The sequence below is a fragment of the Sprattus sprattus genome (assembly GCF_963457725.1).
Source record: "Sprattus sprattus genome assembly, chromosome: 11".
NCBI classification, from domain to species: domain Eukaryota; kingdom Metazoa; phylum Chordata; class Actinopteri; order Clupeiformes; family Clupeidae; genus Sprattus; species Sprattus sprattus.
In genome coordinates this window covers 11844017-11868374 of record NC_137909.1, presented here as the reverse complement: position 1 = coordinate 11868374, position 24358 = coordinate 11844017, and the positions used below count along the sequence as shown (strand labels likewise).

The following is a 24358-nucleotide window of genomic DNA, read 5'->3' as shown; positions in this document are numbered from 1 at the left end:
AAATACATTTTAAAACTCATGAGATATGAGCAAGGTGGGCAGAATTGTTTTTTCAGACTCATGGATACAATATGAATAATCGGCAACAGGCTACATTGATGCTGTGGCACCATTTCTACTGTAGGAATAAAAGTTTCCTCGTGACGTCATCACATTGCTGAATTCCATGCGTTCCTCGGCAGACAAGACCATCCTGCAACTACTCGCCTGGAAGAGGGTTTGCCTTTTTGCGAAGACGGAAGGTAAATAAGTGTTTCTGTCATCAGCATAATTTATGTTTGGTGTACCCGTCAATAATTTGTTGGAGACAAATTGGTAGGCTAGGCTAAACGTCAGAGCTGGGAAACTTAACTTTATATCCCTGATAGTGATCGGGGCAAGATAACTTTTGTCCTTGTCTGTGTAATCCTACACCTTTACTTTGCTCGTCGGTTTTTGAAGAGAAATGTGTAGCCTACGCGGTTATTACTGTGTTACTCGAGAAAACGGCAAACAAACATTGGCGACAACGCAGTCGGAAGAGAGAAGGAATTAACTAACATTTGTGATGATCTTGGTAGCCGAGGTTTTGCAAAATGGCTACTTATAACATGGATATAATCAAAACAATCTTGCAAAGGCTACTTTAAACATGGGATTAGTGGTCTAATTTACAGATCCCTTGATAAATCATGTAATATGTTAAAGTGATAGGCTATATCTTCAAGCTGCATATGTGTACTGTCAAGAAAGATCAGTTTGTGATTCTGTTTGTCCTACAGGATGTCTGTTAAAGAGGGGAGACCGAATGAGGGGCTAATGATGATGCAGGAACTGGATGATCGCCTCAAAGAGCAGATAGACAAGCTGGAACACATCCGCCTCTCCGTTTTAGACCTCAAAGATAACTTCTCCGGGGTGGGTCTTTGTTTGGCCCCGATACTCTGACTTTTAGTTTAGAATTCAAGCTCTAAAGGAGGATGTTTGGAACGGAGTGATGTGACTGATCAGTAGGCTAGAGACTTGGTTTTCAGTCTAGGAAAATCAACAAATTCTAAACATAATCACAGTAGGCTACCGTGGGCCCATTTTCAACCTGCAGGACCAAATTCAATGATTGATTTGGTTGGAATGTGTTTAAATGTAGGCAACCTAACTAAGAGGCATACACACTGCTCTAGAGGAACCTTTATGATCATGAAATGAGGGAATGATTGGCTTTAGTGGTACAGACTGAATTATCATTGCCTGGTATGGTATTTGACACGTATATGGTTTCACCCTTGACTGTGCTTTGGCTCTAACAACTTGTGTAACAGAATGTGAAGAGTTGCAGAGAACACCTGACCTGAATTGTTTTCTTCGTCCAAGAAGAAACCCTACAACACCTGTTTAGTCTTTTTTACACACACTTGGACTTTTAGCCTAGTCTTAGTAAGATATCTCCTAATGTGACTGTTGAGTTCATACTGAATTAGCATAACTCACAATCATATGTGTGAATTAATGAGCTTTGTTAGCAAGGATAATTCACTAATTTGCAGATGCACTGTTTTGATCTTTTCAGAACTCTGCAAAGGACTTGAAACAGTCAATTGCTGAACACGTGGACTGGTTGAGCCATCTTACCGAGCGTGTGGAGACCCTCCAGATGAACACGTCTGTGTTTGTCCAGGTGAGGAATAAATCACATGTCTGTTGTGCATTCGCTCTGACATGCCGGCTTAGCATCTAGCTACTGTGAAACATGCTCTAGTCCAGATCATCACTTGCCTTTATTGGTATGGAAAACACTTTTGTCACAAGAATCTGCAAGTTGTGTTTTGACATTTCGGAAATTAGTATTCCTATCCGAATAAACATAATTAACGTTAAGCCTTGAAGGGAGAAGGGATTTATGGATTGACTGGTTGAGGAAATCAGATGCTTCAGGGTTATTTTCAATGTCATAAACTCAGTTTTCACATTCATTCATTTACTCAACCATTTCTTTGCATTGATTTTTTTGTGATGAGTTTGTCTAGTGAACATGTAGTGTCTGTTTCTACAGATGAACACTAAGCCACGATCCTGGAAAGGCAAGCAGGGCCTCCGGCAATCTGCCCGCTGGGGTCGGTCACAGCTGGCTGAGGACGCCCTGTCCGAGTATGGATGGTCCCCCATTCGTACCCGACGCAACAGTGATGCTGCCTCAGAGATGTCCTGTGCCTGGTAACCCAGGTAACCAAGTCAATCGCAAAGCTGCCTCCAGGATCCTTGAGATGTGCCACAATGACCCAGAATGATGACTATTCCTGGCGAACATGGGAAAATCAGTGTTGCACACGAAAATCGAGGGTTTTTGTGTGTTTGTGAGTCTGCTTGTTTCTTTTGTAAGTTGTTAGCTTTGTTATAGTAAACCAAAAAAAAATAAAAAATCTGATAGTCTCTGAATCATAAAATGAAATGTTTGGATGCCACAATAAACAGTCCAAAAGTTGTATTTGCCTAGATCCTACATCCTCTTTAATCCATTTGTGATTCATGTTTGAATGAATTTGACCTCCATAATCTATTTAAAAACGAACATTAACTATGCCAGTCAGTTACGAGATAGGCCTATACAGTTTTACTTTGTTACAGAAATACATTTTTCGATCTTAAAATCCCAGTCCCATGTTTAGGCAACGTTACTCATGCTGTATTTCAGTACTAACTACTTACTAACCGAGAGTGAGGTCATGCAGGTCAATTAGCCGAACTTCAAAGCCGAACTTCAAGTTACAATGATCAATAGAAAACGGACAACAGGGCTCAGCTTAAATGGCTTTAATTTACAGTTAAACACAAGGTTTTCAAACTATAGTAGTCAAGTCTTCATCATCACTTTCAATAACACATTTTCGCTGCTTCTGAATTGTACTGACCTGTACTAAGTCCTATAAAGTATTACCCTATATCAAAATGTTGGAGAATTCTTGAGTCTTTATTCTTCAACTGTCATCAACTGTCACGGTACCACGACATTCAACTGGTTTCCTGTTCTCAGATAATTTCATAATAGGATGTAATGTTTAGTACTTGGTATCACTCATTTTTAAGATTGATGTCACCGGAGTGCAATAACAATAGTTATCAGACCGCAGACCGGCTAGAACGTCAATACGCGGCTGGCATGACTACCCATTAGCCAATCAGAATGCTTGTACTGTCGTTGCCATATAATACAAATTATTATTCAGATGTATCCAATAACAAGCAAATTCAGAAGGAGAAGTAACAGAAGTCCTTTTTCCATCAAAAAGATAATGCGCTTTAAAATGATGCGCATCAAAAGTTAGTGCGACATATGTGATGGAAAAAGGGTTATATCGCTCTAACGCCGATTTTGTCGCACTAAGTTAATTCGCTCTGCAGAGGTGGTTTTGGGGAAGTTCTAGCGACATAAAAGTAATGGAAAACGGTTGAAGCGATATAGAATGTTGCGCATGCGCATTGACAACGAGAGTTAAACTAGTGTCCTCTAGTAGTGGGTTTTAGGAAGAGACATTAACTAATTTAGATTTAAAATATGGCACAAAAATAAACATTTAAAAGATATCTGCCGAGATAGGTGCTAATTATACTGTAGCATGGTAGAGATTTGCAGCTCAAGTGAGTAGGTAAACGTTGTAAGCTAGAGTTCACTAGCTAGTTATAGCTAGCGGAGCTACTGTTATATCCAGCAGCTGATTATAGAAGCTATCACCGTCTGTCTGCAGGCTCGCGAGGCTCACTTACTCACCACCAAACAGAGCAGGGCGCTTGCCATCACAGTCTCAAACAGGCTAATAACTAATTTGAAGACGACATACACATGCATGCCGTCGTCTTAAACTTGAACACAAGGAAAATGCATCTGGCAGAAATGAAAAAAGCCATTGTCCTACCATGTTTATTGTAGATGTATTTATCTCAAAAGCACGTTAAGCTAAAAGCACAAGACTTCTTCTGACTTTATGACCTGTCAAATTGATCTACTATGCGGTTGGCTCTAGCCTAGTGGTGTGGTGGTGAAGTGAGTCATGCTGCCTTCGTGAGCATAAGGTAGGCTACGGTCTGGCTATGTCCCGTGGCATGGTATCCTCAGGGGATCCTGCTGAGAGATCGCTGCTTCAAAAGCAGGACGTGAACTATATGAGTTGCACTGGAAACGTGGACGTGCAATGCCCCTGTCATAGTGGCAGACAAACGTTTGCCTTTAAATGAAATTATCTTCCCATATATTTTCTACTGGCATTGTAGTATTACCAGTTGGATGCCAACATACCGTAGCCTAGCCTACTTGCTTAGGTAGCCTACTTACTTAATATCAGCGCAGAAGCCGGGTAAACCATTTTTTTTTAAATCATGTCGATGCTTTGTTTCTCGACTTTATTTCTTGATTTATTCCCGTTTGAGTAAGTTATTCTGATAAATGAGGCGAGAAAAACAGGGTTACTGCTTTTATTGTCAGCTCCAAAAGTAGCTCTACTTTACGGTCTGAGAAAACGTTGATGACGTGACGTTAACGTAGGTGAGTTTTAAATGCGATAAACACACAATCAGGGCTTGTCTCCTCGCCGATTTGAACAGCCATTCGAGAAACAACTGTCTGGCATTTTACTTCCTAAGTCAGACAATTTAAAAGCGGAGATATTAAACCATGCCAGACTTAATTATTCCACACATTTTTGAACCAATGCAATTACTCGTTTCAGCCACCCCTGCCCCCCCCGCAAACTCCGCCGCTGCACTTGAGCGATGTCGCTGCCACATCTGCGGCGATGGGCGCCGAGGTAACGCCAGGCAGGCCTCGACCAGGCTCAGCAGTTCCACCCTTCTTGCCCTCATCCTTCGCCGCAATACTATGATAGCTGTGATCAGCTGACATATTACCATTAAACATTGTAGGCTGGCCATTCAGTTATCCATTATAAATACTAGTATGAAGTAGGCTATACTCGATCAGGAAACATCTAAAGTATGAGATCAAGCAATAGCTTGCGCTGACAACGAATCGACCTCAGTCTTACTCATCACTCCTGGTTGAGTGAAATATGAATTCGGGCTAGTATGGAGTTCAACATTAGTGTTAAGAAAGTTTAATTTAAATCACTGTACGTATCGAAGTGCAGCAAAAAAGAGCCTAGAGGCTTGCGAACATCGGTCCCTCCCTGCGCTGCTGTAACCGTCCCAGAAGGTTCTATTGCGCTACATTGTTGATGGAAAATCATCTAGCGGGTCAGAAAAATGCGCTTCAACACGGGGCATTGTGACACAATTTTAATTCGCTACAATCATTCTGTCGATGGAAAACCGTTAGGCGCTTCTTATGTCGCTACAAATTAATTCGCTTTAAGATTTAATTCGCTTGAAAATCTGATGGAAAAAGGACTAGAGACAGAAAGTTACTAAACGAATAAATACCACGCTAGTTCTGGTGCGTTCTAGAAAGTTCGGAGTTTGTTTCTCCGTGTGCCACATGAGACTGTTGTTTTAAATAAAGTAGTCTATGAGACTTCCAAATGTGGGGCGTGTTTCATGTGACGCAGTGCACTCATACCAACAGTGAAAGTGGTGAGAGCTGTCGACTTGACTATACAAATCCGAAGATCTTGAATGCGGCGTCAATTCTTCCAGGGTTATTTTGTATATTGCTTTAGTTAGTTAACTTATCTGGAAACCATGGCCGACAGCGACTGGGATTCTGTGACTGTCTTGAGGAAGAAAGGCCCGTCGTCAGCGCAGGCGAAATCAAAGCAGGTAGTTAGCGTCGGTGTTGCAGGTTAGCCAGCGCTAGCGTAGCGTTATGGAGGTTAGGGAATCATGCATAAAGGTTCCATACCTGCGCTTGGCTGTAGCCTCTGCCCCAGCTGACGGGCGTGCTAATAAATCTCGGGGACTTGACACATATCGTAGGTAGGGCCACTCTTGGCTCACTACTGGGAGGTAAAAAGAACTGCCATACATACGTGGAAATTGTGTTAATATTTTGTGTTACTAATCGTGGCACCTAACCTTACAGACAGATGGTGGCTTTTTAGGGGGGCGTCAGTGTTGTTATTCTGATGTGATTAGCTTGCTTGCTGGCTGCATCAGTGTTTCTCAATGTGTGGTCCACGGGGCCGTCAGTGTTTGATTGTAACGTTAGAGATATTCTAGGAAACTGGTTGTACATTCATGACGGATGTGTTTTCGATACACAGCTAGCAATCTAAACTGGCGATGTTTGCAAAATGCACCACGCCAGTAGGCATCAGGAGCGACTGACATTGGGTCAACAACATGTGAATCAAGTGAGAGACACGAAGAGGTTACGGTAAAAAGTAATAGCAGTAAGTAACTTGTATTGGCGAGTTGTCCTGAATTTAGCTAGCTACAAGTGTTGAAAATGTAATTTTCCAAGCAAGCCGAACCCGGCCCTTTAATTTAACCTCCCGTTTAGATTGTTAAGATTATTAGTTTGTAGTTGTTTAGGTAAAACAAAATTGTGTTATAAATGGAAACTTGATGCTCGTCAGTAGACATCAAATGCATGCTTTGGAAGACGGTACTTTTCTAATGTGTGGTGAATTACGTGGATGGTTTGAGACTTAGCTTATTTAGGCTGTTGTCAAATATCCCAAGTTACTCGACAGTTGATTGCACAACATTTATTAAAAAGGGGTCAGTCGACCACAGGACGTTCTTAAATTTATAAATCGGTTTGGGAGCCTCTGCCTCAACACCATACTAGCTGCTTTACAACATTGCTTTTATTCTGAAAGAGAGATCCCTGTTTTAAGCTAAATTGACCATTCTTTACCTAAATGGTTTATCATTCATTTAATCAGGTCACAACCTTCCTCACTTCAATCCTGAAATAGCACTCCCCAGTGAAGTACCTAGCTATGTCTGCTCGGTAACATTTGCTATCATAAGGGAAAGACAGCCTATCATGACAACACACACCTGCTGATTCCTGATATGGGCAGCTTGTAGGTTTTTCATTCTGAAGTAGCTCACCATACACCATAAATGCCATATGCTTTTCAAATGTGTGGATATTCAAGGGAACTGTTCCTGTCATTTCTCAGGCCATAACAGCTGCACAGAGGCGCGGCGAAGAAGTTGAAACCACAAAGAAATGTGAGGCCGACTTATTTATGATGTACCATTTTTCATAAGTCATAAAATCACTTCAAGCACCGTTGGTCCCTGATTTTACAGTTCTTTGCTAGGTAGCTAACCTCTACCTAAGATGATGCATTAGTATTCTAAGTAGAACCTTGAACTAATCTTGCATGAGGTCAAAGCTAAGCCTGGTTTTCCCTGAGAGAATGCCTTTAAGTGTGTGTTGTGTGTTGTGTGTGTGTGTGTGTGTGTGTGTGTGTGTGTGTGTGTGTGTGTGTGTGTACCCTAGGGGCTGCGGGTCAGAACAAGCAGCACCTGGTGACCAAGAACACAGCCAAGCTGGACCGGGAGACGGAGGAGCTGCACCACGTCAGAGTGCCCCTGGAGGTGGGCCGGGTCATTCAACTGGGCCGTGCCAACAAAGGGCTCAGCCAGAAAGATCTGGCCACGGTAAGCATGGCAGAACCCAGTAGTCCTCCCCTCCACTAGGAAATGAAATGGTAGATTCTGGACCCTCTCAGCAAAGAATTGAAGGGGAGTCTCATTAATGTGGGTGTGTAAGCCAGGTCTTGGAAGTGGATGTTCTGCCTAGTATGTTGTCTTGTGGTTAGATTTGCTCATTGGAAAAATGAAGTGGGAACGAAGGGATTGTCATTTCCAAGTAGTGGCGCCCAGTCTCTCTCATTCTAACGGTCTGCATCTCTCCTTTAGCGATAGCCTATTTCCCGATCAGCTTTCCTGCTTACTGCAATGATCAGTGAATATCAGTGAGAGGAAAAGAACAATCCCAATTGTGTTCTTACTGTTGTTGTTTTGCTGATGTTTATTGAATGATGCCTGCAATCTAAGTTATGCCCTCAAAATTGCTTTCAGGTATTTCAGGCAGCGGTTGTCACATCTCGTCTCTTTGTCACTGTCATTCAAAGAGTAGGATAGGCTGTAGGGGCAGGCCGAACTACATGCCTGTTCATGACCATTACACAGGTTGTCATGCATGAGGAGTTTTCCAGAGAACCTGAATCATTGTTGAGGGATTTCCTGCTTCCAGACAGTAAACTGACTGTTTGAATCAACTGAAAAGAAAGTAAGGGCTTTCATTTCCTGGACCAGGCCTCTCATGTTGCAGTGAATTATCAGGTGTTTGAGTGGTCTTGCGGCTTTAGTTCCTGACCTCCCTCTCACCTCACAGAAAATCAACGAGAAACCTCAGGTCATTGCTGACTATGAAACCGGAAAGGCAATCCCCAACAACCAAGTAATGAGCAAGATTGAAAGAGCCATTGGTTAGTAGCACTTTCATGTCTGTCCTAATTGTTTTCTAAGATGTTATTTTATGATGCATGTATCCACATTTCAGTGTCTCCTCTATGAACCCGTTGTCCACACTCTTCATGTCTTTGCTAGGCCTGAAGCTACGCGGGAGGGAGATGGGACAACCCCTCGAAGCAAAGCCTAAAAAGAAATGAACTGAAAGCCTCAAAAGGCAGCCTTTTCTGCACCCTTCCTGCACCTTAAAGCCCTCTACCCCCCCCCCCCCCCCTCCCAACACACACACTTCTGTGTCTCTTCATGTTCATTGTCTTCATCTCTGAACCATGCAGTCCTTTACCTGTCCCCTGTCTTGTCTGTCCCCAGGCTGCCTTTCCCCTCCTCTAGGGTCTCAGTATGACCTGGTGCTCCCTCGCATTCCCAGCAGCTACATTAATGAAGAAATGAGCGTAAATCAGTTTCCTCATACAAACGAATGAGTATGTTGCAAAATGTGCAAAAACCCAAAGTGCTGTGATCTTTTAGGAAATGTTTTGCTTTTGCATGAAGCATTTTGCTATTTATTTATGTATTTATTTATTTTCCTTTTGGGCAAGGGAAGCAGTTAACCAGGAAATACATTGGTCATTTTGCCTTGATTCATTAGATTAATTAAAGAGCATGTTCTGTCCGTTTTAGTATTGCTTGACTGTGGCCTTCTCACGGTTGCGGATTTATCGGATTTCGGAAAGTAGAATATCCGCATATGACCTCATACACAGGGGGTTCAGGAAGTGTAACGTACGTTCAGGCATTGGTAGGGGTACCGAGACCTAGTGTTTTAGCCTTATACTCTAACCCTAACCCTAAAAAATCCTAAGAAAAAATTGATTCTGACACTTAGAAACACTACGTCACTTCCGATATTCTTCTTTCTGAAATCCGATAAATCCGCAACCCTTTCTCACCCATTTACAGTTTGAGTCAAAGTTCAAAGTATGATGGACATGTTCTTTATCATAAGCTTTGTTTAGGGCTAATAAAGTTTGAAACATTTGGCAATAAGCTTTGTACTGTGAAGTCATTTCAGAATGCATTTTAATGGGTACGTAACAAACTCTTAAGATGTGATGGCAAACAAAACATTCAGGACGAGAACAGATTCAAGGTTTTTATTCTCCCCCAACCCCCAAGTTAACAACTGCAATATATATATTGTTTGCCATAATTCACACACAAAAATATCAGGGTTTTTAAACAAGAGAGCACATTTCTGAGGCAAAAATACAAACAACAGTACAAACCAAACTGAATTCAATAGAACATCATAAAAATTGCTTTCAAGACTCAACGAAATGGAAGCTCGAAACAACAGGAGAACCCCCTGCACAACCATAAGGCCAGTTTTTCAAAAATCTCTTTATGGAATATAAGATTGGATAGGAAATGTGAAAATATTTTTGAGCTTGAATGTTTTTGTATTCCAATTCTACATTTAGTCAATCTTAAATGTATTTTAATGTAAAAGTTTTTTTTCCAACAGACAAGGCAGAAATCCTGATCGATTTAATACTTATCCTAGACTTTCACCAAGACCAGTGCACAGATCAAAAGGTCAGGCAATGACTCAAATAGCGTACAGAAATAACCTGAAATGATACAGGGCACATTAACCAGCAGCTATTAACATGATTTATAAAACCCTGATGACCAAACATGATGTGACTGTATGTGCCCAGCAGATGGCTGCACACATTTAAAAGTCTGACAAAGCTGATATTGCAATTCTGATCTTGTGATATTTACATCAACATCACAACGTTTTTGAAAGTGTTGAGCTAGCTATGATGTTAGGTTGTGAAAAAGGATCTCTGATTACCAGAGGAAATGCTTTGAAAAACTGGCCTGTGTTGGGCCTTCAGAAGCCACAGTGAAACACCGACTTCCAACATCTCCAGACTGCACCAGTCCACAGGAAGTCAAACCTGCCCTCCAGCCTGGGAAAATCAATAGGGAAATGCTCTGAGAAACCAGACCCAGCGCCCACGGACCTTTTCAACCCACCCCAAGACCAACAGGAGTAGCAACTCCGGCTAACACATACATTGGATGTAAAGGGCTTCAGTTTTGTGGTGGCTCCGTTATCAGATAAATGTCAATCCCCTGTCTCCACAAAGGGACTTGGTGACGCTCATTGTGGAAAAAAGGCATGTATATGATCTAAGAACAGTGTGACACACTGCATAGTAACGCATTTCTATGGAACCGTACACTATGGCTTGACCCTCATGTGTCTTGGACACCAAAAACGCTCTAGAAGTTTGGGATGTTTTGTCATTAAAAAAAAAAAAAATCTCCCACATTGACCCACATCCTCCCCTTTTTGTTTTGCTTTTAGCTTTAATCTTTCTGTAAACTCTGACAGTTTTATACTTAAAGAAGGTGGAGATGATGAGGTTTTAAAATGAAGTCCTTCCTCGTCTCTTCTTGTGAGCACAGTCTTCAGCTGTGAAACATCTACACTGGTGCGACTGGGAAGGTCCTGATATCCCAGAGTGCATTGCAGGTCCAGAGTAGGGTTCTACTGGACCGTCACTGAAGCAGGCACATCTCTGTGCTGTCCTGATTCCGGGATTCCGACGCCACCTCGCCCCGACACCTTGCCCCTTCTGTGCCCCCCTCCTCTGGGACGTCTGGAGGCAGGAGGCTCTGCCGTAGCTCCATAAGGAAGTCTCTGCCCTCGCTGGATGGCAGGTTACCCAGGTAATACGTAGGTGCCAGTTCTACCAGCCTGCAGGGCACACAGATACAGAGGGCACTGAGAGGAAAACACTGGCATTGCCTTTCTAAACCATACAAATCTAACATCTGTACAGATGTGTGCAAAAGGGTGCGCATCCCTAGGCAGACCATTGCACAAGCGTTTTAAGATTTGAAAAACTTTGAAGGCTCATTTTTATTATCGGTTGGGTTAACTGCTGTTCACGTCAAAGCAACAACATAAGAAACATCCCCAGACGGAGGACCGGTGCTTACATGTGGGGGTGTATCTCGGAGACGGTGCAGATGCAGTTGTCATGGGAGATCGTGAAGTCGTGGTACAGCACCCAAGTGGGCGGGCTGGGCTGCGGCCGGCGGCAGCGGTACGAGGAGAAAGGATGCAGATGGGCGACGTGCCGGTGCGTCAACAGCAGATAGTTACCTGAGCCGTCCACATCATGAGCCACCTGACGTGGAGAGATGGAAAGTCAGACTAAAACATATATTAGGCAACCAGCCCAAATTTTTTGTCGATTTTGTAACACACTCATTGTGATGCACAAATGGCAACATGAGGAATGTGATTTCTGCTGTTGAAAGGACAGCTTTTAAGATCACAGTCCGGTCATGTGTTTTATTTTTTCTGCTTTAAAAGACTTAATAAAAACATGTTAATTCAGACTTAATCCGTACTATAATGTTAAACATTAGCACTGAGGATGCTCATTTTTTATTCATAGTTTGTTCTTTATTTTTTCTAATGTGATTCCCCCTTAGAAATCACCCAGTGAAATTTTAAGATCACCTTGAGGAAGAAGCCTGAGATGAGGGCTCGTTTGATGTTGGTGCTGTTGTCCTGACAACCAAACGCAGGGGGAGAGACGGGCAACTCGATTCGCTGCATCACTTCTAGTAGCTCCGCCCTGATGACCACAGCCAATTGTAGTGCAGAGGCGTTGATGTAGTTAGTTGCACACCAGGCTTCATCTTCATTGTCTGAAAGAGTCCAGATTCAGTTTAATCTGGATCCCAATCTGACAACTTCTTTGTTTGTTTGTGTGTGTGTGTGTGTGTGTGTGTGTGTGTGTGTGTGTGTGTGTGTGTGTGTGTGTGTGTGTGTTTGTTTGTGTGTGTTCAATGTGGAGCCATGAAAATGACAGCATTTCAGATGCTGTTGAGGGTTATGTGTTGTCTGTGTGAGAGAGAGAGACTCACGCTGGATGTAAGCGTTGTAGACGTTGATGAGGGTGAGATGGTCTCCCTCTGAATGCAGTAGAGTTCGTCTATGTGTGGCTGCCGCCTCCTCCTTATTGGGTGGAGGCGTCAAGAAACATGGAGGAGCTGAGACACACACACACACACACACACACACACACACACACACACACACACACACACACACATTACTGGACAAAAATTCCAGAACAAAATGGAAACATATGTAGTCCTAAACAGACAGTACACTGTAGCATCCTATGTGAAACAAAACTGAGGAGAACACTGACAAAACCTGGCAGTGGAAGTAGGCTGGCACAGACAGACCTGGCTGCCAAGAGAGGAGAGATTGTGTTCTTACTGTGACCAGAGAACAGTGAAGACGGAGCTGCACTTCCTAACTCACTGCAACCAATACCAAAGTCTTAGAGACCAATATTTGGCAAAAAAAAATATTACATTTTCCCAGAGTTCCTTTATCTAAGTGACAGAGTCCCAGCTCTACTGGGAGAGAGGGAGGACTGCTGCTGTAGACTGTCAGCAAGATATGTAACAGCCTGCATTGAGCTCCACGGCTCTGTGAACCCCCTGTTTCACATAGCTAATAATTAATGAATTTACTAATTGACTAATTCACTTGGTATATCCTATATAACTTACCTACCTTCCATAGCCCTTCCTATTCCTCAAGCCCTTTTCTACTGTTACTGCTTATTGTTATGATTGTATAGTTTGTGTGAATATGCAGTGGCGCAGCTAAAATCCAGTTGGCAAGCATAATGCTTTACTGAAGTCAAAATAACACTATCAGTGTTGAAAAAGTTCAGATCATGCGTGACAGTGTGTGTGTGTGTGTGTGTGTGTGTGTGTGTGTGTGTGTGTGTGTGTGCTCTCCTGAAATGTCCTCTCTACTCTTAATGATTTACCCCAGTCAAGCGATCAGAAGCTGTCAGTAAATCCTCAATAGAATAAACTTCATCTGATTTATCATGTAATTACAATGCCACTAACCCGACCCAGTGAATCCCACCCCATTACCATGCTTGCGTACCCACAACCAGATAAATCAACGAAAGACAGCCAGCCATGCTTCACATGCTCTGATGTGGGTTTGCTACTGAAACCAGTAAGTAGGTTTAGCTAACTGTCAGTTACTGTTAGCTTAAGTGGTTTCATGGGTGAGTTGTCTGCGTTTGATCCCTCCAGAGGCTTTACCAGGAGGGATCACAGGAGCCCAATCCCAGATAACACCTTACTACTGGACAGATCTGATACTTTAAATCCAGAGAGGTCATCTACCAATGCAAGTCATTTGGACTCCTATGAACTTTGTGCCGCTGACATATCGCCTTCCTGAGTGAATGGGAGCACACTGGGGCATTGTGCGCCTGCTTATGGGAGAGTCATAGTCACCTGTTAGCATGGCGGCGATGGTGAGCAGCTCGCTGACGCAGTCGAACTCGCAGGCTGCGATGAGCGCCTTGGCCAGCGAGGGCTCCAGGGGCAGCTCGGACATGATGATGCCCACCTCGGATAGGTTCCCGTCATCGTCTAGAGCTGCAAGGTAGTCCAGGTCCTCCAGAGCCTGCATCAGCGCCTCAGGAGCTGACCCAAACATTACAATGGGGCACAGAACTATCAACACACCACCATGTATCAATTTACTTTATCATCAAGCTCAAATATATTACCAAACTGAGATATATATAACCATACATAACCAAAGTATCAGTAAAATAAACAATAAACCAAAATATATTTCAGATATGTTTCTGACATGATCAAATCTGTTTTACAGCATCCAGCAGTTTCCCTAGTAACTCAAAACTCAACTCTCCAGGCGCGTGTCTCTCTCTCACCTGGCCGGTCCAGGAACTTGCACTGGCCCATGTCAGCGATGTCCAGCCTCTTGAGCAGCAGCACCAGGTGGCTCAGGTTGTCCTCCACCACGCTGGGGCAGCGCGACGCGGGCATGCCCTCCTCATAGAGCGACTGGGGGTACATACGTATGCACACACCTGCCACAGGGGTCAGAGAGAAGGTTGGGTGGGGGGTAATTTATGCTGAGTCGGTCAGTGGTCATCCACATCATTATCTTTCCCTAGTAAAAAAAGTGACCTCTTTGCCTGCAGCCCAATTAGAAACAGAAAGACTGATGCTCACACCTGGCACAGGGGACAGAGATGGGGGGGTGCTACTTAATACCGAGGCAGTCAGCATTTATCCTCATCATCAACGTCTATAGCTGCAGACCAGTTATGACAATATGACTGTGGTCTAAGCACTGAGGCCAACTTTAGCCAGTGGCTGAGCAGACCAGCAGAGCCAAACACATTCAGCGTGAGGGAAGGGCCAAAATCTGCCCTCATCTGCCATTAGAAAGGGAAGCCCGTGAAAATGGGATGTGACTATGGAACGCCGGTGTGTGTGGACCTGTACTAAATCCTTCACCAGGGTGTGATCTCCAGAGGTGGAAGTCAGTCCACCTGTGTCTGTGAAAACTACCGGATAGCTGCAGACCCTGGGATGAATCTAGCCTCGATCTGGCGGTGATGTGGTGCAGATGTTCATGCCAGATGAGGGCCAGGCTGTTTCAGAGCCAGCTGATCATTGGAAGGACCAACTGACAGTGCTCAGGCTCACTCACCAGGAAGACTACTGTTGACTCGCTCAGTGCGCATGTCAGCCTGGTGCTTGCTGATTGGCCGAAGGATCTGCGAGTCTGCTCTGATTTGTGGGTTGTACACCTGGAGGACATGGGAGAATTAGGAAAAAATTTAAAAAACGTAGTTTCAGTATATATTCTAGGCGGCCCTGCATGCAACATGTAACCGTCATATAAATACGTTCATGTGAAACCTTGTGAAACTCAAGGCATGCAGTCAGTGGACTCACAGTCTTGAGCAGGAGCCCCGTGTCGATGACGTAGCGCACACCGGGCATAGAGAAGGACGCCTCCCCAAGGGCGTCTGTGAGGATGACCCTGCGTCTGAGGGTGGGGGCCGCCAGCTCCAGCTCTGACCCCCCCTCCAGGCCCTCTGCGTTCCCCTCCTGCACATCCGCCTCACTGTCGTACACGTGCTGCGTGGCCCCTCCCAGCCTCGTGTGCAGCGGCTGCACCCGCAGGGACCCCAGCTGAGGGCTGAGCGCAACACACTCCTTCTCCAGCAGGGCGGCGCACTCCTCTATGTCCTGAGGCCACGGGGGAGGAAGAGGAGAAGAAAGCGGTTTTCAGCCCTGTTTCTCAGAATGACCACTGTGCCACACTATCAAACCCTTGTGGAAAAGCCATGAACTCATCTATAAAGGCCCTCTTGAGCGGAATCAGATGTGTCAAGCTAATTAAGATAAAAGATCAATCCAAAACATTTGTCTCATTTGTATTCAGTGCAGTCATCAAAGCCAGTCCCCTGGGGAAATAGAAGATAGCTGAATTTCTGCTTAATGATGATGACAACATTTTAGATTATGTTACATGTTATCCTCCTGACTGAAGAGCTACTGCTAAAGCAGAGGATTATCAAGGGCCTGGCTGTAAATGTAGTTCAATCTCACCACTGAAATAAGCATAGCTGCAGGGTAGAAGAATTCTGCTGCACGGCTCAGGGTGCAGCTACGCTAATAACTGCACCACTGTGGAGGCCAGAGGCAGACAAACTCACACGTCAAGTTCACACAGTTCCTCATTAGTCACAAACAAACAAATGTGAAAATGAGTCATCAGCTTTTAGTAACAACTATTTAACAGCTCAGCTGTGAAGATTCTCTCCCTCTCTCTCACACTCACACACACACACACACAAAGATTCTCTCTCTATATCTCTCTCTCTCTCTCTCTCACACACTCTCACACACTCTCACACACACACACACACACACACACACACACACACACACACACACACACACACACACACACACACACACATTCGCATTAGACTTCTAAGTTAGGCTATCATTTGCTACTTGTGGCAGCTGAGTGGGTGTGGTCTTCTTAAAGGGATTGTTGGTGGTCTAGTTTAAAGGGAAGGCTGACTGACAGCTCCTCCTCTCTCTCCTGTCTATCAGGGCTTCTACTTCACTCTGTGGTTTTGACAGGACTTCTTCTAAACACACACACACACTCACATAGCACACCAGTCCCAGAATCTATCTCATCTCTGAAGTGGACCATAGACTGAGCTGCCCTGCTGCCTTAACTAAGCTTACCCAGCCTAAATGCTTTGGGTACACACACACACACACACACACACACACACACACACAGGGCCTAAGCAGATCACCTGTGCCGGTGGCTCCAGTGGAGCACCACACCAGAAACATAGAGCGTGATCAGGAGCACAGGCTCAGGGTGGGGTGGTGTTGACATAAAGGGAGTGTTTGTGTGTGTGTGTGTGTGTGTGTGTGTGTGTGAGACAGATAGACAGAGATATAGATATAGAAGTGGATTCTTTTCTCTGGTGTGAGCTCTAATGGGTTTGGTGGTGTCACCTGAGACACCTGAAAACACTGATGCCATTTTGAGGATTAATGTTACACAAGGCCACCGTCAGTGAAACCAGAGAGAAAGACAGAGAGAGATAGAGAGAGCGACGGAGAAAGAGAGCATGTATGGGAAGAACAAAAGAGACAGGAGAGACAGAAACAACTCCTTGAGGGGATGAATTGAGAGGAACACTATCGGATGATAAAATTAGAGAGAGAGCCATCACACCCAGTGGATTATAATAAGTACAAGCCTTGAGGAAATAAAGGCATGCATGACACAGTGTGAGAAAGTGGAACAGAGAGAGAGAGAGAGAGAGAGAGAGAGAACAGACCCTTTTAAACAGAGATCCTTCTATATTGCTGTTAAGAAGAACCCTCATTATGCAAGATTTGCTTGTTTACACTGAACCAGACAAAGCCAGCATGATGCCAAATGTGTGTTTTTAGACCTCATGGTGGCATTCCGGTGGTAAAGGCGTTCTAGAACGCCACTTCAAGTTGTAGCTCTGATTCAGGAACTCTGGGAAAAGAATATTCCCGTCTGAAGTGAGGCACGTCATGAAATCAATCTGACATTGTTATCAATATGGCAACGAACATAACAGAGCTTAACAGAGACCTTGACTGTATCAAAGGTTAAAAACCTTTATAAATGCGTGAGATCCACTGTTGTGTTCACATTTGGCATTAAAGTCAGAGCTAGGAACTATCATGCCGTACATTTCAAATTCAGCTCATTTGCCAGCCTCAGAGGCGGGACAACAATGACCCCCCATTCTGTGTTTGTTCCTTTTATCCTAAAGGCACAACATTCCTGTAATAATCTGTTTAAAAAGCCTCAGAGAGAGAGAAAGCGAGTGAAGAGGGAAAGACAGGGAACGAGAGAGAAAAGTGAAAGGAGAGATGAAAGCCCTACAGCAGGGAGTTATCAGCCACAGCCACGCATCAGTTGTATAAAAGGAAGAGTAATGAGATTAAGACCTGGCCTTGGGCCATAGTAGCACAAACCACACACACCACACACACCACACACACACACCACACACCACACACACCACACACACACACACACACACACACACACACACACACACACACACACACACACACACACACACACACACACACACACACACACACAGAGACACTTATTCACACAGTCACGAGGCTACACACACAGACCTACTTCACCACCTATACATGTGCTCACAAGGCTACATATTGTCACACACACACATTTTAACATCTCGATAAACTCTAATGAGGCTACACAAACACATACACCTGCATCAACAAACATAAAACATACAATGCACACAAATATTTATATACATCTAAGAAGCAGTTGTATAGATCCAACATATAGAAACACACACTCACATATATGCACCCAAACATAGATACTGATACCCACATAAATGCCAACACACTCACACACACAGACCAGAATTTGGGAGAAAAACTATGATGTCTCCCCTGCTTACCTGTTGTGAATATCCATGACACACAATAATTATATGCACTTAAATATAGACACACACAGACACTAAACACACACACACACACACACACACACACCTGTGCACTGGGGAGGAACACGATGATGTCTCCTTCCTCCCCCCGGCGGTGCAGATCCAGCACCATATGGCAGGAGGCCGCTGCAGGCTCTCTTCCTGCGGGGGGGTCGCGGTACACGGTCTCCAGGTTGGGGGGGTCATCGGGGGGCGGAAGGGCGAGGAGGGGCACGTTGTCCCCGAGGAAGGCTGCGATGGCGGGGGCGGCGTCGGGGTGGGAGAGCACGACTACGCGGAGCTCCTCGCGCTGGCGACACACGTCACGCAGCAGCCCCAGCAGCACGTCGGTGGCCAGCGTCCGCTCCTGCACCTCGTCCAGGACCAGCACGCCGTACTGACGCAGCAGAGGGTCTGACATCATGTCGCCCAGCAGCAGGTCATCTGTCTCAAACCTGGTGAGGGGGACCAGAGGGACAGAGACATTCATTTCTGTTAGCGTTTCCAGTTCTGGGGGAACACAATGGGAAGGGTAAATGTGCATGGCCTATCCTCATGACTTGTGGCAAGGGCATTCGGGGAGTTGTAGCTGTAGTTTCCCATCTCAAACTGTTTAATGAATGAGAAATGCCACAACAGGCCTCTTCTCTGGGTTACTCACTCGCAGTTAGAGACAAGAGGATGTCAGAATACCAGTGTATATGCCTGGCAGTGCTGGCTGTAAAAGATAACGTCCCTTTCTGTGACTTTGGCAAAGTCATCTTACATTATGCCTTCAGGCTTCTCTATCCTTCAGATACTTCACCTATAAAAGTCCCTTCATGTTCTATTTAAAACCCATAATGATGCTATGTAGGACAGAAAAAGCTTCAAAGTTCCTACCCTTCACGGTTCTATGTTAGAACAAGATAAATGACTGATTAGGCTCTAAAATCATACTTTTATTTTAAGATTGTATATCGAGCAGTATGTCCGTGCAGTAAGTTCATCCCTCAAAATAAAAAAAACTTCTAGTTCTTCACTTTGCTCTCAGAACTTGTCATGTTGACCAGAATTAGTTTAGTGGTGCTTGCTATCATCAGACCTCCTAACATACTATGCCTTGACTGTTTGGATAAAAGCGTCTGCCAAATGCATCAATTTACAAGTAAATGCAAATGTGAATCGAGACAGGAACTGCCCTTAGAGTGACCCCTGACCCCCTGGTGTGTCTGGTGTTAGGGCCTACCTGGTGTTGGGGCTCACCTGAGCAGTGTGTCTGGTGTTGGGGCTCACCTAAGCAGTGTGTCTGGAGTTGGGGCCCACCTAAAGTGTGTCTTGAGTTTGGGCCCACCTAAGCAGTGTGTCTGGAGTTGGTGCCAACCTGGTGTTGGTGCCCACCTAAGCAGTGTGTCTGGGGTTGGGGCTCACCTGGTGTTGGTGCCCACCTAAGCAGTGTGTCTGGAGTTGGGGCTCACCTGAGCAGTGTGTCTGGTGTTGGGGTTCACCTGGTGTTGGGGTCCACCTGAGCAGTGTGTCTGGAGTTGGGGCCCACCTGAGCAGTGTGTCTGGAGTTGGTGCCAACCTGGTGTTGGTGCCCACCTAAGCAGTGTGTCTGGGGTTGGGGCTCACCTGGTGTTGGTGCCCACCTAAGCAGTGTGTCTGGAGTTGGGGCTCACCTGAGCAGTGTGTCTGGTGTTGGGGTTCACCTGAGCAGTGTGTCTGGAGTTGGGGCCCACCTGAGCAGTGTGTCTGGAGTTGGGGCCCACCTGAGCAGTGTGTCTGGAGTTGGTGCCCACCTAAGCAGTGTGTCTGGAGTTGGGGCTCACCTGAGCAGTGTGTCTGGTGTTGGGGTCCACCTGAGCAGTGTGTCTGGAGTTGGGGCCCACCTGAGCAGTGTGTCTGGTGTTTGGGCTCACCTGAGCAGTGTGTCTGGGGTGCAGCCGTCGTCGTGGGGCACTCGGTAGCCCACCTCCAGGCCAAGGCTCAGGTCCATCTCATCGGCCACCCGCAGGGCCAGACTGCAGGCAGCCGCCGCGTATGGCTGGCAGCAACACACCAGCCCATCAGCAAACTGCTGAGATAGAGCATACTCCACACCCCACTGGGGGACCTGCGCAGAGGACAGGAGAGTGGGAGAGGAAGAGGGAGAGAAGGATGACAGAGAGGACAAGAAGATGACAAAGAGGATGTGTATGGGTTGTGTATGTGTATGAAAGAGTGAAACAGCGTGGGAGGCAGGTACAGCGAAAGTTTGACCTGAGAGTGTGTGTGTGTGTGTGTGTGTGTGTGTGTGTGTGTGTGTGTGTGTGTGTGTGTGTGTGTGTGTGTCTGTTTGGCTGAACATTATTGGCTACAGAGACAGAGACCTTCCACCCTGAGAGCCTCATCCATGCATTAACTGAAGATTCAAGTTAAAAGTCTCCTCTGGTCTCACATGGACTCTCTCATACATGTAATATAGTCTCACCTCTCTCTTCTCTCACCGGTGGACTATACTATAGTCACTATAGTATCTGTTCTCACCTGGGTGCTCTTGCCAGAGCCACTGGGCGCGCTCAGGACTACCATGCTGTGCTCCTCAAGGTGCTCAAGCAGGCTGTACTTCAGACTCCAGACAGGCAGGTGGCGTCGCTGCTCCAGCAGGCTGTAGTAGCGCGAGGAGAAGGGCAACCCATCGTAGGGGTTCACTTCCAGGTCGCCCAGCTCCCCCTCCTCCGCCCCCTCCTCTTCCCCCTCCAGGTCGTCCGACAGCAGCGACGACACTGACAGAGTGTCCAGAGGGGGGGGCACCCCGGAACCGAGCGGAGGGGGAACGGCTGAGGCGGATGACATCACTGTTGCTGTTGCCGCAGCGATGGGAGGGAGGTGGAGAGGATAAATGTGAGGAGAGGGCACCCCAAGGATTACCTGAGAAAGAAAGAGAGAGACAGACAGACAGACAGACAGACAGACAGGCAGGTAGACAGACAGAAAGGGAGAGATTCATCTCAGTTAACGAATATGGTTTGGGGGAATAAGTATATGTACATGGCGTATCCTCACAACCGCGGCCAATGGCATTCTGTGAGTTGTAGTTTCCCATCCTAAACAGCAATGAGTAAGAGATGTCACAACAGGCCTCTGGGCACACAGACCTCAGTGTTATCCACTCCCTCAGTCTGAGAGAGGAAACTAACCGCTAGTAAGGAGGTTAGTATCACTCAGGCAGGGGACATTATGAGGTGTCGGATGTTGTCTGTACTGTAAAACTATGTAAGTCTGTGAGGAAGCTCTCAGAAGCCACACTGCTGGGGTGTGGTTCAGCAACAGCTGAGACAGCCAGGATATTTCATTCATTCCTGGAATGCCAGCATATGCCCTGTGGTCATAAAGGCAAAACACTCACTCATTCACACACACTTTTTCAACTGATGCACACACACACACACACACACACACACACACACACACACACACACACACACACACACAGTTCAAAAAACTACTATCACATCAGATATCCAAACAGACACATGAGCTGTCCAATATAGACTCTGCATTTAAATGTCAGCTGATAAACCTGGACTCACCACGCTGCACAAGTCCTGTAGGACTGTGTGTGCTGTCAAGAGTAAACCCTTAAGGCAAAGCCTACAAAGAACCAGCCTATACTTTATTCTTCACCAACAGTACTACAGTATAATGAGTACTAAACTATAAATGACTGATCAAGACAGTATGGTCATGATAGTCCTACTCCTGATACATAGCATACCCTAGGGTTAGACACTCACACAGATGCGCACTTGCACACATACATACACACACACACACACACACACACACACAGACACACACACTTATTTCACCCTAGAAGCTGATGCTGCGTGAGAGAGGGCCGCTGGGAAATGATGGAAGCTCTTTTCATCAGATTTGAGAGTAAGATTGAGAGTGGTGGAGGGGATACGGTTGAGAGGGGGGAGGGGTAGGATTATTAAAACACATAAAAAGGCCATCTCATATGGGAGGAGTCAGCCTCGTACTGTAACTGTACACAACAACAAAGGGGAGTCAAAAGATGCCATGACATCATCATTTCATGAATCTACGCTCCCTCATGTTAAAATAAATATTGCAGTATAAATAAAGAGAATAAATACACTCGTATTCAAATAACATAGGCCTGCATGGATACAATTTAGCACCAATTAAAGAGACGATGTCTGCTTTCCACGGGACAAAACTATGCTGAGACTTACTGAGTCTTGGTAAGGCTATGGGCTATGGGTCACAGAATGAGAAACAAAGCAGGACAATCAACGTTTAGGATAAGAAAGAGGACGAGCGGTAGCAAGCCCAAAACCCCTCAGTGTCACGCTGTTTATGTCCTATCAGTAATAACCCCACCGGCGGAGATCGTGTGCTGACCTGCTACGTGTCAGCTGACTGTCACTCTAACATAAAAAGATAGGAGTCGTTCAAGGGATTAAAAACAACAACGAGGAAATTGCTCCGAATAAACAGTCGCTCTGTTCAACTTACCTTAGAAACATTATTTCAAAATGCTCCTCCGAAACACCAACCTAGAATTGCGATCCACTTGCGAAATAGGCTACTCCCCCTGTCAATGAGCTAAGGACTGTCAACGACGTTGGAGATTCTGAGCCAATAACGTAAATGTTGGTTCGTCGTCTCTTTAAACAAACGACTCGTATTTGTACAATAGAGAACAATATCTGAATACGACGTATTTGCATATAATTAGTCCTTGACTGCTGACGTTAAACGAGAAGCTGAGATGGTCACCACAGAGCTACCGAAACTCCGCCATGTTGGCTCTAGCTCACGGCGCTCAGGTGGAGGGCAACGCCATCGGAGAGGAGGAGTCGCGATGTTGTCTGTCGGCAGTCAAAAATGAAATCTGTTGGCTAATCCACTGTAAACAATACGTGCCCCAATTTCAAGTAAATAGAATCAAATGTTACACATAAGTCCCATTCTCTTCATGTTAACCAGGACAAAGGAGGATAATTTAGCCATTATTATGACGATGTATTGTAGCCTAAATGTATCTGAATAGCCTATGACCTATTTGGATAGAGTGGCCTCTGCATTTAGATTGCAATAGTCATCCTCTTGTTTTGTTTTTCCAAAAGGCTGTAATCTCCCATGGGGTTTGGCAGGTAGGGCTAGCTAAAGACGTTTCGGTGGATACATTTGTGCTCAAAATAGGCCAAGCAGTAGGCCCTAGCCTAGTTAATTGCCTAAATCTTATTAATGATAGTATGACACCGACAGACGATTGCGTCAAGATTCCGACATCAGTTAGGTTATTTTAAGTCAGTTCACCTTTTGACTGTGGTCTTATAATTAATTTTAATTCAGTTGCCCTGAACATCATTAAAGCAATTATTCCCAAATGATTGGGATATAAGGTGTTACAATGATGATCATATTAAATGTCCCGCCACTATTGCCACCATTATTTATCTCCCAATCACATGCACCCTCTGCTACGTGTCTAATTAGACCAGACTGTGACCAAACTGGAGAAGTACTCATTTAAATATCTCACTAACTAAACTGAAGAGGTATGAGGTAGGCAACTAACTTTAATGATGTAGCCTAAGTGTGAGGAGGAAGAAATTATTTTTGCAACACAGTTGGCTAATCTTCTTAGATATTATAAATTATATAATTTGTTGTTCATACACTTAAGTGAGATGTTGTCAGACTTGGCCTCTCCCTGCCCATATATTATCCCAAGTGAACCCATGAACTAAAGAAACACTGACAGGTCACGGCAGGTCAGGGCCAGATCTCCTCCAGTGTGAGCAGCTACCGCAGTCAACCATTTAATCTGACCGTTCTCTCTGCATTCTTCAAAGCACGAGTGCTTACTCTGGAACACTGTAAAACATCTTGCATTGATCTCGCAACATGGCACCTGGCTGACCAAAGTGCTAGACTTCTTTTTTTTATCTTTAAAATCTGACCACTGGCCACTTAACCTTTTCCGGTCTTCTAGCCGCAATGTTCTTATGCATGGTCACGGGTGATCTCCATTAAAACCTCACCCCTCA

General features: G+C 45.1%; 3 protein-coding genes across 3 annotated transcripts; 2 read left to right on the top strand and 1 right to left on the bottom strand.

Moving 5' to 3' along the window:
- The first annotated feature begins 171 nt into the window (after positions 1-171).
- Positions 172-2743, top strand: LOC308372037 (uncharacterized protein). Its single transcript, XM_080847133.1, has 4 exons — positions 172-242; positions 762-897; positions 1547-1654; positions 2030-2743. The coding sequence occupies exons 2-4, from the start codon at positions 763-765 to the stop codon at positions 2192-2194; spliced, it is 408 nt and encodes a 135-aa protein (XP_080703259.1). The 5' UTR covers positions 172-242; position 762; the 3' UTR covers positions 2195-2743.
- Positions 2744-5566: 2823 nt separating this feature from the next.
- Positions 5567-9405, top strand: LOC308372036 (endothelial differentiation-related factor 1 homolog). Its single transcript, XM_080847132.1, has 5 exons — positions 5567-5742; positions 7056-7107; positions 7382-7542; positions 8282-8375; positions 8497-9405. The coding sequence occupies exons 1-5, from the start codon at positions 5665-5667 to the stop codon at positions 8556-8558; spliced, it is 447 nt and encodes a 148-aa protein (XP_080703258.1). The 5' UTR covers positions 5567-5664; the 3' UTR covers positions 8559-9405.
- A 128-nt stretch (positions 9406-9533) lies between these two features.
- Positions 9534-23112, bottom strand: dqx1 (DEAQ box RNA-dependent ATPase 1). Its single transcript, XM_080847234.1, has 12 exons — positions 22818-23112; positions 20820-21203; positions 20213-20406; positions 18382-18769; positions 15211-15507; positions 14963-15062; positions 14175-14333; positions 13729-13920; positions 12316-12441; positions 11906-12096; positions 11377-11567; positions 9534-11131 (listed from the first exon to the last, which is right to left on the bottom strand). The coding sequence occupies exons 2-12, from the start codon at positions 21126-21128 to the stop codon at positions 10933-10935; spliced, it is 2346 nt and encodes a 781-aa protein (XP_080703360.1). The 5' UTR covers positions 21129-21203; positions 22818-23112; the 3' UTR covers positions 9534-10932.
- Positions 23113-24358: the final 1246 nt, after the last annotated feature.